At 50.2% G+C, this 13,296-nt stretch overlaps 1 protein-coding gene across 17 annotated transcripts in view; it reads right to left on the reverse strand.

Annotated features, from left to right (window-relative positions):
• LOC106739643 (phosphofurin acidic cluster sorting protein 2) overlaps positions 1-13,296 on the reverse strand; it is a 215,136-nt gene that overhangs the window by 19,571 nt on the left and 182,269 nt on the right. For 15 of the 17 annotated variants that reach the window (XR_009458971.1, XM_059720380.1, XM_059720378.1 and 12 more), the window contains 4 exons: positions 11,102-11,253; positions 3,181-3,274; positions 2,591-2,662; positions 1,490-1,561 (listed from right to left, as the gene is read on the reverse strand). Coding sequence is in view for 16 of the 17 variants with exons in the window: in XM_059720380.1 (XP_059576363.1) it covers positions 1,490-1,561; positions 2,591-2,662; positions 3,181-3,274; positions 11,102-11,253 (390 nt within the window). In the remaining variant the exon portion in view is untranslated. The remainder of the gene's footprint in view (positions 1-1,489; positions 1,562-2,590; positions 2,663-3,180; positions 3,275-11,101; positions 11,254-13,296) is intronic. The other 2 variants (XM_059720385.1, XM_059720384.1) reach the window with 1 other exon arrangement.

Here is a 13,296-nt window from a genome sequence, read left to right on the forward strand (position 1 = left end):
ACCCACGTCTTACATGTGCCTACATATGAGCTTACATGGCCCCATCACCACAGGATCTGAAGCTCCCGAACATCAGTGCATGTACCCTTCACATCCCACTGCATAGCTGAGACCTCAGACAAACTCACCCTAAATAACTCTCCTAATGTCAGTGAGAGAGTCAAGGGAGAGCCAGGACTGGAACCCCATCCCCTATACCTGGGCTTGTGTCACAAGCCATCCTAATACTCATCTCCCACTCCCACCTGTTCCAGCTTCACACCTGTTTCTTGTTCTCAGAACCCATCCAAGCTGGCAGTATTTTCTCCTCCCCTTAGTAAGGTCAGAGACATGGAGCCACATTGGCTAGCTCACTCTCTTAGATTCATAGATTCATAGATGTTAGGGTCGGAAGGGACCTCAATAGATCATCAAGTCCGACCCCCTGCATTAGCAGGAAAGAGTGCTGGGTCTAGACGACCCCAGCTAGATACTCGTCTAACCTCCTCTTGAAGACCCCCAGGGTAGGGGAGAGCACCACCTCCCTTGGGAGCCCGTTCCAGACCTTGGCCACTCGAACTGTGAAGAAGTTCTTCCTAATGTCCAGTCTAAATCTGCTCTCTGCTAGCTTGTGGCCATTGTTTCTTGTAACCCCCGGGGGCACCTTGGTGAATAAATCCTCACCAATTCCCTTCTGTGCCCCCGTGATGAACTTATAGGCAGCCACAAGGTCGCCTCTCAACCTTCTCTTGCGGAGGCTGAAAAGGTCCAGTTTCTCTAGTCTCTCCTCGTAGGGCTTGGTCTGCAGGCCCTTGACCATACGAGCTGCCCTTCGCTGTACCCTCTCCAGGGTATCCGCATCCTTCTTGAAGTGTGGCGCCCAGAATTGCACGCAGTACTCCAACTGCGGTCTGACCAACGCCCTATAGAGGGGAAGTATCACCTCCCTGGACCTATTTGTCATGCATCTGCTGATGCACGATAAAGTGCCATTGGCTTTTCTGATGGCTTCGTCACACTGCCGGCTCATGTTCAACTTGGAGTCCACTAGGACTCCAAGATCCCTTTCCACCTCTGTGCCACCCAGCAGGTCATTCCCTAGGCTGTAGGTGTGCTGAACATTTTTCCTCCCTAGGTGCAGCACTTTGCATTTCTCCTTGCTGAACTGCATCCTGTTGTTTTCTGCCCACTTGTCCAGCCTATCCAGGTCTGCCTGCAGCTGTTCCCTGCCCTCCGGCGTGTCCACTTCTCCCCATAGCTTTGTGTCATCTGCAAACTTGGACAGAGTACATTTCACTCCCACATCCAAGTCGCTGATGAAGACATTAAAGAGTATCGGTCCAAGGACCGAACCCTGCGGGACCCCACTGCCCACACCCTTCCAGGTCGAGACCGACCCATCTACCACGACTCTTTGGGTGCGACCCTCTAGCCAATTCGCCACCCACCGGACTGTGCAGTCATCCACATCACAGCCTCTTAATTTGTTCACCAGTATGGGGTGGGATACCGTATCGAAGGCCTTCCTGAAGTCCAAGTATACGACATCCACCCCTCCTCCTGTGTCCAGGCGTTTCGTAACCTGGTCATAGAAAGAGACTAGGTTGGTCAGGCACGATCTGCCCGCCACAAACCCATGCTGGTTTCCCCTCAGCATAATTTGTCCTGCCGGGCTCTCACAAATGTGAGCCTTGATAATTTTTTCAAATACTTTACCAAGGATGGAGGTGAGACTGACCGGCCTATAGTTGCCCGGGTCCTCCTTCCTCCCCTTTTTGAAAATGGGGACCACATTAGCCCTTTTCCAGTCCTCCGGGACTTGGCCTGTGCACCACGAGCATTCGAATACTCCCGCCAGTGGCTCTGCAAAGACGTCGGCCAGTGCCTTCAGCACCCTCGGATGGAGCCCATCCGGGCCTGCCGACTTAAAGGCATCCAGTTCTTCCAAGTGACTCTGCACCACCTCAGGATCTACGCATGGAAGTCTGGTGCCTTGCTGCTGCCTCTCTACAACCCCAGTGAGAGACTTGTCGTGTCCCTCGCTTAGCAACACTGAGGCAAAGAACTCGTTGAGGAGTTCAGCCTTGTCCCCCCTATCTGTCACCAATTGCTTCTGCCCATTTAGCAGGGGTCCTATTCCTCCCTGGGCCTTCCTTTTACTCCCTATATATCTAAAAAACAATTTCTTGTTGTCCTTTACTTGGGTTGCCATCCTCAGCTCCATGGTAGCTTTGGCCCGCCTAACTGCCTCCCTACAAGCACGAGCAGAGGAGGTATATTCATCTTTAGTGATCTCACCCTGTTTCCACTTTTTATGCGCTCCCCTTTTGGCCCTTAGGCTGCCCTGGATTTCTCTGGTCAGCCAGGGAAGCCTCCTGGCCCCTTTCCCTCTTTTGCCTCGCTCGGGGATCGTCTTGCTTTGTGCCCAAAGGATCGTTTCCTTTGGGCACAAAGCCTTCTTGGTTTGGAGGCAGTGTAGAGGATAAGATACTGTGAGGCTGGGCATGCTGGATGTGTACCAGAGAAACAAGCTGGTCAGGTAAGCACTGCTAGAGGGACCCTGTCAGCTCCTGAGGCCTGTGTGTAAAGGCCTGAACCACTGCATACTTACCCCAGTAGAGACTTCCGTGTCAACCTCCTCCAGGGCCCGTGAGGTTCCAACTTTCCACTTGTCCACTTCTCCCTGGGGAAACATGGGCGGGGAACATCAACCTAGAACCAAGCATTCCAGTATGGTGCCATGGAAGCTTGCTCTCCAGCTTGGCGCCTGCTCCCCAGCCAAGAGCAGTGCATGCCATGTTCCCAGCTACTTCAGGAGACACATGCAGGTGTGGGGGAGCCTGCCCTAAGACAGTGTGCCAAGCTGCTCTCCCTCACATCTCTTTGGCACCTGCTAGCATAGGATGGTTTTTCCCATGCTGCCATGGGGCCAGGAGTCCTCCCATGATCCCCTCAAGACCACCCATACCTGGCCTGCCTGCATTGGGAAAGGAAGCTGATCATGCCAAGGGAAAGAGAGAAAAGGAGACAGAAACAGAACTTGGAGCATCTCCCAACAAATTACAGAGATGCTTCTGCGGAAGGTCTGGTCTCAGGGGCAGGTCTCAGTCAGGCAGTTTGTGGGCCTGGTGTGACTGAAGCCCCTAACAGGAGGGGAGAAGGAAGGGTGGTAGTGTTGGTGGCGGTGGTGGAGTAACTCACAGGGCTGCCAGATTCTCGCTCCTGCCCTTTCTGGCCGTGCAGACTGCCGATCTCACTCTGGGAACCAGAGTGAGAGACTCCCTCAAAGAAACGCCTGCATAAGAAACAGACAGACGGACAGACAGACCAGGAGAAAGCATGAGAAAGAGAAATAAGAAAGAAATGAAGTCACCATGTTCCCAGTTGGCCCCCTTCAGCCTAACCTCAGTGCACAGCATCACAGGCAGGCCTCTCACCAACACAGCCCCAGGGAGGAAGATGGGGATGGAAGGAGGAAGTCAGAAGGTCTACACCCCAGAAAACAGAGTCTCCCCCATGACGGCTGCTGCATTGTCCCTGGGAAGGGGGAACTCCCTCAGGGGTACTGGGAGATCTGGGACTTGGGGGTCAGTTCCTCTCCCACTGCAACAGGAGAGCTCCTGGCAAGTGGAGAGCTATCTGTCCTAAGCAAACCGAACCACCTAGTTCATCACCCAAGACACAGACCAACAACCTGTGGGAAGCATTAAACTGAATCATGTCTGGAGCAGGGATCCCAGCGCAGCCCATGTGGTGAGGAAGGGGCTCCAAATACATCCTGGAAGCAGAGTGGAAGCCAGGAGCTAAAGGAAGGGGGCAGGCTCTCTGCAGGGAAGGAAGGAGGCTGGTACAAGGAGCATGTGCATAAAGCACTCTTTCCCTCCCTCCTCATTTTTTGGCATGGTATAAAGGAGCCCACTGTAGGCTGACAAAGCTTCACATCTCCTTGGGTTTGTGTCACTTTGTTCCAGCCTGTACACAGCCTGCTGGGACTTACTGTTTCCTCTGGCTGACTCACACAGATACATTTTCCCCCCTGGTCCTAGGATGTGCTGGGGATTAGTAATGGGGAACTATCCAAAGGAACTGGGAGCTGGCAGCAGGGAGCTGGCACAATTACCCAGATGTGTGCCCAGAGAGCACAGGGGGTGTTCAGCAGCTCAGCACTCAATGAGCTAATGAAGAGGAGGCAGCAATGCACCATGGGGCACGTTGGCTACCAGGAGGTCAGCAGGCAATCAATACTCTTCTGGTCTCTAGGCTGGTGCAGGAGCCTGGGTAAACCAGAGCAATGACTCCACACCCCCCATAGAGAGCACAGGTGTCAGGTGCATCAGGGACCTGGAGCCTGGGAGGGCTGCTCAGACAAGGCCTTTGAGCTTAAAATCCCAGAGTACCTTGGTACTTCCTGTCACTGGAGTTCTCTGAACTGATCTCCTTTCTGACTCTGGTCTCCGAGATAAAAGGACCTCCCCAGGGTTATATTATGTCATGGTGGTAAAGATGTTGGGGCCCGATCTGTATCAGCACTCTTGTCATTGCTATCAGCAGGAGCATGGCCTACAATGTGCAGTGGAGATGAGGCTTATGCAGTTGCCTTGCAAACATCCACAAGAGGGAATGGGCCAGTCAGTAGGGTGTTGGGGGTGGGAGCCCAGACCAGCCAACCTCAAAGGTGTTCAGAGGCTTTTTCTCAAGTGCCACCAAGCTTCTCAATTTGGCCAGGGAAAAGTCAAGTCAGAAGAAACCCAGCAGGTTCCTATCCTATCCATTCCCTACTAATGAAACCACCAGCTCTCTTATGTAAATCAGTTGGTAAGTTTGAGGCTGGGTGCCAGAGGGCTGAGCTTCAGGCTCTGAATTCTCTGAATGCTGGAACCTGTAAGGAAAGAGGGGTAGGGGACAGATCAGATTGGACAGGCTCTGCAGAAATACTCTTCTTCTTGGCATCCATTCTCTGCCACTGTGAGAGACAGGATGTTGGGCCTGTAGTCTGACCCAGTGTGGCATTTCTTGTACTTTTAGGCTAAGGGAACTGGCACCTAGATTCCCAAATTTGGAAACTGGTGTGCCCTTGAAGGAGGTGGAGAGATTGCAGCAGGACTGGCTGGATGTGGTATACATCAAAGACCTTCCTGAAGCCCTGGGGAAAAGGAAGTGATATGTTCCAAGGGCTCAGTGGGGGGGAAGAGCTGTAGGCAGTTCAGCGAGAGACCAAGTGTATATACGGAGCTGTGGCTAGGGATGGGAAACTGCAGGAAATGTAGGCAATTGTTCCTGTCTGACCAACAAGAGCATGCAGCAAACAGATGCGGCCATGAAGTACAACATCCCCAAGCCCAAAGGGTCCATCTGAGAATTCTAAAGGAGCTTAATACTGGGGCTGAGGAGCCACCAGCTTTCTTCTCTAAGTTAGTTACTTAGAGGGGCCTCATAAATATCAGTTTTCCTGCAAGCAGGCAGTAGGCAGAGGGAAAAGCCTGTAAACAACAGACTGACTTTGACTGCAGGGCCACAAAATTGGTCCATGTGATAATTAACCACTAAGTGGCTTTTCAATAAGAACAAAGGAGCAAGGTTCCTGCTGAGGGAAATAAAGTCTCTCCAGTCTGTTGGATGCCACTGAAGGGAAGGAGAACTGAGATGGCTTTGTTTGGCTTTTCCAAAAGCCAATGCCAGAGTTCTGCACATGAGCTGAGCACAGACCCTGAAGAGTCTTGAGAAGCAAGGTGAAATCACCTGCTGACCACCTGAAAAAAGACTGGTTGTCATTATGTCACATTCAATGGAGACCCTACACCCCAGGCAATGGTAGTCCAAAGGACAGACAAAACTCTAGCACAGGGAACAAGCTGAAGGTTTTCTAGACCTCCTATTCCTCCTCTCAAGAATACTCTGTGCAGTTCTGGCCCCTCTCTCCACTGACTGAGGGGCATTCAGAGATGGGAGTCCTGGAGAGTCTTCTATGTGGAGAGCCTCAGACCCTGAAGCCCAGCAAGGAGATGTAACAGAGGTATAAAGAAGAGTGATGGACTTGGATATCCCAACCTACCATCTCTTAGCAGACTGGGAAAAGGGTAGTCACTGTTATCAAGAAGAAACTAACTGAAACGGATACAAGGAAATCCTTCCTCAAGTAATGCACAACTAACCTATGGCCCTTGCTGCTGCAAGGCATCCTTGAGGGCAAGAGTATGACAGGGCTCAGCAAAGGACTGACTACACGTTTTATATGGAAAAGGACATACACAGTTTTTGTTGTGGTTTTCCTTCTAATTCGAGGATAACCATCACATCGCTGGTTGGTTTGGTTTCTGTGAACACATGAATGGCTGACCAGGCCAATTTGTGGTTTGAGCTGTCTATGGCACACTAAGCAAGAGATACCACTTTGGTTGCTTGTCAACAGTGGCTGTACTGCTGTTGCAAGATTTATGCTGTTTGTGCTTCTGCTCTGCCTCAGGAGTTCTTCTCCACTCATAGATGGTAGCTCCAGTATGGATGAGGCTTTGCCAGGTGAAACTATCATGAGCAAGATCTTCCCAAGACTTCAGGTCAATCTTGAAATGTTTCAACGATGACTTGAGGGAGTCCTGGCATGGGTGATTGGTGCCTCTTGAGTCAGGGGGGCACATGCCCTCCCCGCCCCGACACCAGTCAGTGACTGGGAGCTGGGGGTAATGTTCAGGTCTGAACATTACCCCCAGCTCCCGGTATGATTTCCCAGCTCCCAGTTCGATTTGCCTGAAAGCTGGGGTGGCTCCATGTATCAGCTGGAGTCTGGCAGTGCTCAGCCCCAGCAGCACTAGCTCCCAGACAGCACACAGTACCCTGCCAAGCCGTGCTGCACCCATGCCATGAGGCAGCTGACATGCAGGTGCCAGGTGTGGGGGGGGTGTGATCCCTGTTGCCCCGCACTGCCCTGTGCTGTGTTGGGGGTGCCCAAAGGCCCCAATCGCTGCTCCTGCAGGCAGTGAGTGCAGGGCTTTTTTTTTTTAAGTGCCTGGACTAGGCTGGGTCCAGGTAGGGGATGGGGTCAGGCAGGGAAGCCATGGGGGCTTCTCCTATGGCTCCTGTAGCCTGGGGAGAGGCAGGCAGAGCCAGAGGAGCCACAGGAGAACCTGCAGCTGCCCAGCTGTGCCTGCATCTCCCCGGCCAATCCAAATCACCGAATCTCGCCAAATCTTCTGAAGCTGATTCAGCTGAATTGATTCAGGACAGTGATCTGAATCGAATCACCATCCTCCAAATCGAATCACTGTCCTCCGAATCGGCCAAATCCGAATCTGAATCAAATACTTCCCTATTCACACAGGCCTAATGTCTATGGATCCATGTCCTTTCCTGAAATCACACTGACTCTCAGGCAAGAGCCCTTGTTCAAAGTGTTGCACAAGGCAATTCAACAGAATTCTGGTGAGGATTTTACCAGCTACTGACAGCAAGGAGATGCCCCAATAGTTGTCGCAGTCTTGTCTGTTGCCTATATATATATATTGATTACACAAGCGGACGATGGATGCATCCTTGTACTCCTGGGATATAATATCTTGAGTCCACATTGACTGGAAGAGTTCAGTCAGTTTCAAAGCCATGTGCGAGCCCCTGGGCTTGTAGACCTCTGCTGATATAGCATCTGCTCCAGGTGCTTTGCCATTTGACAGCAGCTTAATTGCTTTCACAGTCTCAGTCAGCATTGGAAGATCAGCAAGAGATATGTTAATATCTGTCTGGGGCAGTCAATCAATTACCTCCTCACTAATAGATGATTGTTCATTGAGGATGTTGTTGAAGTGTTCTGCCCATCTCTGCAGTATGTTTCCTTTATCAATAAGCAGTGTGATAAAGGTGCCCTAAACATTGTCTGCTTCACCTTAACCCTGGTCAGCATACTGCAGCTGATGTTCTGCCCATGTCTGCAGTATCTTTCCTTTATCATTGAGCACCTCTGCGATAAGAGACTCCAGATCTTCATCAACACTCAGTATCAGAGATGTTCCTGGTGACCATGGCCCATAGATTGTCCTCAGCATCACAGAAGTTCTTCAGCTATTGTTCCTGTCTCATTTACTTTGTTGCTCAGCCATGGGTTTTGTATCTCTGAGTTTGCATAGCATAATCCCCTTGATGTTATTGAAGGCTGCCTTCTCAGATGTTGAAGTGCTGTCTTCTAAGCAGGCCATATGGAGCCGAGGTTTTTCGTTCAGCAGTCTCCCTACGTGGTATCATTTTCATTAAACCAATCTTGATATTTACGTGTGGTGGGACCAAGGGTATTGGATGCAGCCAAGCAGACAGTCTCCGCAGGATGCCCAATTTTCCTCAATGTTATTGGAGTTTACATCAATTGTCACTAGTTGGCTGTGCAGTTCTTCAACAAATGCTTGTTTCACATTCTCCTGTTTCAATTTGGAGACACTGAGCTTTCTGGGTGCTTTTGTGCCTTGTGGTTGTCTACTAGGATGTATCCGGATATTCAGTATGGAGACTATGAGCCTGTGGTCAATCCAGCATTCTGCACTTTTCATTGCCTTTGTCAGTCATCCCGTCTGTCTCTTTTCTCGATGATGATGTAGCCAATGAGATGCCAGTGCTTGCCAGATGCACAGGTGCATCCAATACATCTTGTTGCAATTTGGCAGAAGAAAGACTGTGTTGGTGATGAGGAGGTTGTGTTTGGTGCATTTCCTCAGCAGGAGGAGCCTGTTGCTGTTACATTTCCGAAGACCATTTTTTCTGATGACACCTCACCATGCCTGGTGATCTGCACTAACTCTAGTGTTAAAGTAACAAACAATGATCAGCTTGTCTGCCTTCAGCACTTCTGTGAGAAGAGACTCCAGATCTTCATAAAATTTGTCCTTAATCACATCTGGGTTGGTCACAGTGGGTGTATAAGCACTGATGATAGTTGCGCATCTTCACCCAGACAGTGGGAGCCTCATTAGCATGAGTCTGTCATTCACTCCCTTTGGAAGATTTATAAGCTTGCTAACTAGCTGTGTTTTGATGGCAAACCCAACACCAGGTTCCCGTCACTCTTAACTATGGCCACTCCAGAAGGTGTAGTCAGCTACTTTTTCAGTTAGTTGTCCTTCTTCATCTAAGCAAGTTTCACTCAGGGCCGCTATCTGAACGTTGAATCTGGCCACTTCTCTACCAACTATAGCTGTTCCTCTCTCTGGTCTATTTGCTGTTATACAGTTCATTAGTGTGTGTACATTTGAAGCACTGATGGTGCATGGTGTCACCTTTATCTTTTTGTGTGGTCTTTGACTGCTGTGGTAGGATCCCCATCAGCCACAGTATGCTGACCAAGGTTAAGGTGAAGCAAACAATGTTTAGGGTACCTTTTCTAGCCCCTTCCTCATGCTATGGAGGAGAGCAGTGTAATCCTAAATAGGGCTGCTCATGCACCTAGGGGGCTGCTGAGTTCCACTGCTGCTTTGGTCCAGTGAAAAGCAACTCTATGCCCTGAGCCACTTGTGTGCAGGTCTGCAGCTACAGCTCCCAGTGTATCCACACCTGCTGCTTTGATGCTAGCACATCACCACAGGACTTGAGTGCATCTTTGGAAGGATATAGTGATGTCATGACTTGCATGCGAGTTGGATTTAAGTGAAGGAAACTTGCACAGAGCCACCTTCACTCTCTCATCTAGGCCTGTCTGAATCCAGTAGCATGACAGTCAAGATGTCTGGAGACATGTCTGGATGCAGTGGATGGCCATCAGGTCCTGCAGCACCTTAACTCATGCCCTACACTGTCCACACAGCTCTTGCCATCTGCCTTCACAGCCAGGGGGATGAGCATATCTGCTTGGGCACCTGATCCACCAGAGAGGACTTTCCAGAGGGAGCCAGGTGTAGCTGGCTGGTCCTGGGTACAACCGGAAACTGCATCCTACTGGGGCTTAGGGTCATTGTGGTGGGACTGCTCCTAGCAAAGCAGTTCCTAGAAAGTGTCACCAGGGCCAAACCCCAGGGAAGGGTGAGTTTGGGGTGCCCTAAAACCCTATCCCCTGCTGCCTTATGGGTTACCCCTTGGTGGAGAAAGGCTAGAGGGGCTGACCCCAAAATAAAAGTAAGGGCAGGGCATCCACAGTTACAGCAGCATTCAAATGCATAATGTAAGGCACCAATTCTCTCACTCCCTGGAAATAAAACAGCCTTTCATGTAGTGGCTAGAAAGAAAATTTTCCTTTTAAGCAGGTTATTCAAAGCTGTCTGTAACTGGGAATCCTTCTTTTTTCTCAGAGGCATCTGGTACTGGTCACTGCCTGATGGGATATGGAATCACTCTACATAGGGACTTCCCTACTTTGGCCCAGATACTGTTCGTACCTTTTAGTGCATGTGTCATTGGACGGAGAGAGGCAGCAGGTATTTATCACTGAATGATGCCTAAATCAGCACAGCACCTGAATGCTTCCCATGGGCTGAAGTCTCGTGCCACACAGGGAAACTCAGCACCTGGGTAAAATCGGGCTTGTTTGCATATACCCTGGCACAGAATTCCATGGGCAACCAGAGTTTGCTGGTGAGTGAGCTAGAATGTCATGAGACACCAGGGCTTCTTTTTCTCAGAGGACAGATGGACAATATCCATCACATATGGCCCCCTCTCTAACCCAAAAAGCAGGGAGCTGCATCAATCATGTCTGACTTCAGCTCTCAGCTGGGTCCCACTGAGATGTGAGATTAACTCTTCAAGGCAATGTGGTTGCTAGCTAGATGCTTTGCTGCTGCAGCTGTTACATAATTCTCCTTATCAGCTGTCAGATCCAAGGTCAGCTTCATACTAGCAGCATCTGTGACTAAGAAGCTTCTGCAGGTGAGGCTTCCTTTTCAAGTAAATGGTTCAAAGTGGAAGATAAGTCACTGGAGACAAGGTCTTTCTCACCCAATGCTGTCATTGTGTCTGATGGAATTATGGAAGGAGAAAAAGGGACCCAGACATCTGGTGCAGAAGCCTGAGGAGCAGGGGGAAAGCTCTGAGCACTAGCTCAAGCAGGGACTGCCAGCTGTCCCTGGCTTTAGGCTTCACAAGTAATGCCTTGTCCTACAGTGTCTCCAGGCCTGCAGGCAGCTATGAGGTCTGCATGGCCCTTGTCAGCTCTTACCTCAGGGTGGGCTTGGGTGTGCTATGCACACTCTCATTATCCTCCATCTCTGGGCCACTGTCGCTGTTGTTGCATTCCTCCAAGCTGTCATAAAGAAGACCCAGGTCCTCCTCCACGTCCTGGGTTTGATCCACTGGGTCGGAATCCAGAACCTGCAGAACCAAAGCCAAAGGTGACATGACTCCAAGAGTGCATGTGTGCTCCATTTGGTACCAGATGCTTTCTGGAGAGGATCACCTCCCTACAGGAGTTTTAGTGAGGGATGAAAAAGCAGTGCCCAGCTCCTAATCTGAGGGGTTCCAATTCTGGGACAGCTGTGATAAATCCAGTCCCCTTTCCAAACTTCCCTTGGATACTCATGCTTCTCTACAGACTTTGTGTTGCCTGTTGCTGTCTGTTTTAGGATTCCAGATGCATTCTGCAGACAGGAATCCAAATTATCACAAAACATGGGCCTACCTGCAATGCTGGGAGAAGACTAGCAAGCAGCCATTGGGAGAGCTGTTCTAGGAACAGCACCATCTTCTTCAAGCAACACTCAGCAGTGAAGACTTGACTCCTTTCCTCTGAAAACTGTTACTCTGAGTCTCCCAGACCCCAGCATAAAATGCCAAATCCAGCCCTTAGCAGGGATGGCAGGTATTCCCATCATGCTCAGTGGTGGCTGTAAAGCCACAGTCAAAAGAGGCTGAGTTGGATGAGACAACTAAGATCTCTGTTCCATTCCCTGCTCTGCCAGGAATGAGCTTGTCCATCTCCTGTCAGGTCTTCTGTAAAATAAGGGGTTGGCTCTTGCTTCTAAAGCAGTGGTTTTCAACCTTTGGTCCACTGACCCCTGGGGGTCCACAGGCTATGTCTAAGGGGTCCATGGAAGATGACTATGGTCAATGAAAAGTATGTGAATACCCACACTTACAATTTAAAGGGTCTGCAGCTCCATTCAATTTCTTTTTAGGTGTCCACAAATGAAAAGTTAAAAACCACTGTTTTAGAGAGATGAAGATGTACTCAGAAATGAGGCTTGTGAAGTGGACAGTATTATTAACTGCAGAGAGTTAACAGAAGTGAAGCATTCCCATTATCTTGACTGCCACGCTCCTGTACCTTTACCCTAGGGCTAGGCCAAAGTGTTTTTTCAGGAGTAGCAAGTAAAAGACTGAGAGATGCCAGGACCACAGCTTCCTAGCACCTCTGCAGTTTCTCTGTTCAGTCCTGACAATAGAGACAGTTTGGCCTGGGCTGTGTAGCCGCCTCTGGAGCCTCCTGGGCTAAGAAGCATGTTCTGTGAGAATGGAATGTCAGGTTGTTGGTGCCTGGGCTGCGCGCCTGGACTGCAGCATGTTGAGCCGGGTAGCAGCAGCCAAGCTCACAGGGGGCCTGGGGGGTCAGCCTGCCAGCCTGGGGCTGCTCTGATTGGGCTCAATGTGCTGCGGAGGGGCTGACTGGCACATGAGGGTGCTTCAATGTGGGGCTAGCCAGCAGGCAGCCACTGCACTGAAGCACCGTCATACTTCAGCCAGCCGGGTCAGCATCTACACCAGGGGTTGGCAACATTTTTGGGCAGAGTGCTGAAAACACCCACAACTTCAATTTGTAAGATGCTGGTGTGCCGGGGTGGATGATGGGGAGGCCATAAGGGGTCTAATCCTTGCTGCTGCTGTGTAGCCCTGGCCCCTTCCCACCATCCACCCAGAGGCATGAGTGCCAAGCAAAATATCTTCAAGTGCCACACTCTGGCACCCGTGCTGGCGGTTACCTATCCCTGATGTACACATATGTTGCTGTGTACGAAAAAACTCCGCAGTAGTGTAGTACTTGTATTTACAAGTACTATGCTGCCGCAGAGTTTACTAGTTTCCTATGCCCTCATAGGGGTGCACATGTAGATGCTGACATGTTTACTGCAAAACTAATAGTCAGCTCCACAGTAAACATCTCATGCAGACACACATTGTAATTTAGTCAAATCAGGGTGGCTTTTCAAATAAACATCAACAGGTGCCTCATGAAGTCCAGCACCATCTCCCAGTCCCAGGTTCAGGTTCTGTTCCAAACTTCTAGGTCACTGGAGTTCTTCAAATCAGCAGAAAAACAGGACATGGTTGTTTCAACTTTTTTCCCTAAGTTTAAGAGAGACAGCTCTCAAATCCTGGAATTTCAGAAATAGAAAGTACCATGTCTCAGGGTTGTATTCT

The sequence above is a fragment of the Alligator mississippiensis genome, chromosome 1, assembly GCF_030867095.1.
Source record: "Alligator mississippiensis isolate rAllMis1 chromosome 1, rAllMis1, whole genome shotgun sequence".
Lineage (NCBI taxonomy): Eukaryota > Metazoa > Chordata > Crocodylia > Alligatoridae > Alligator > Alligator mississippiensis.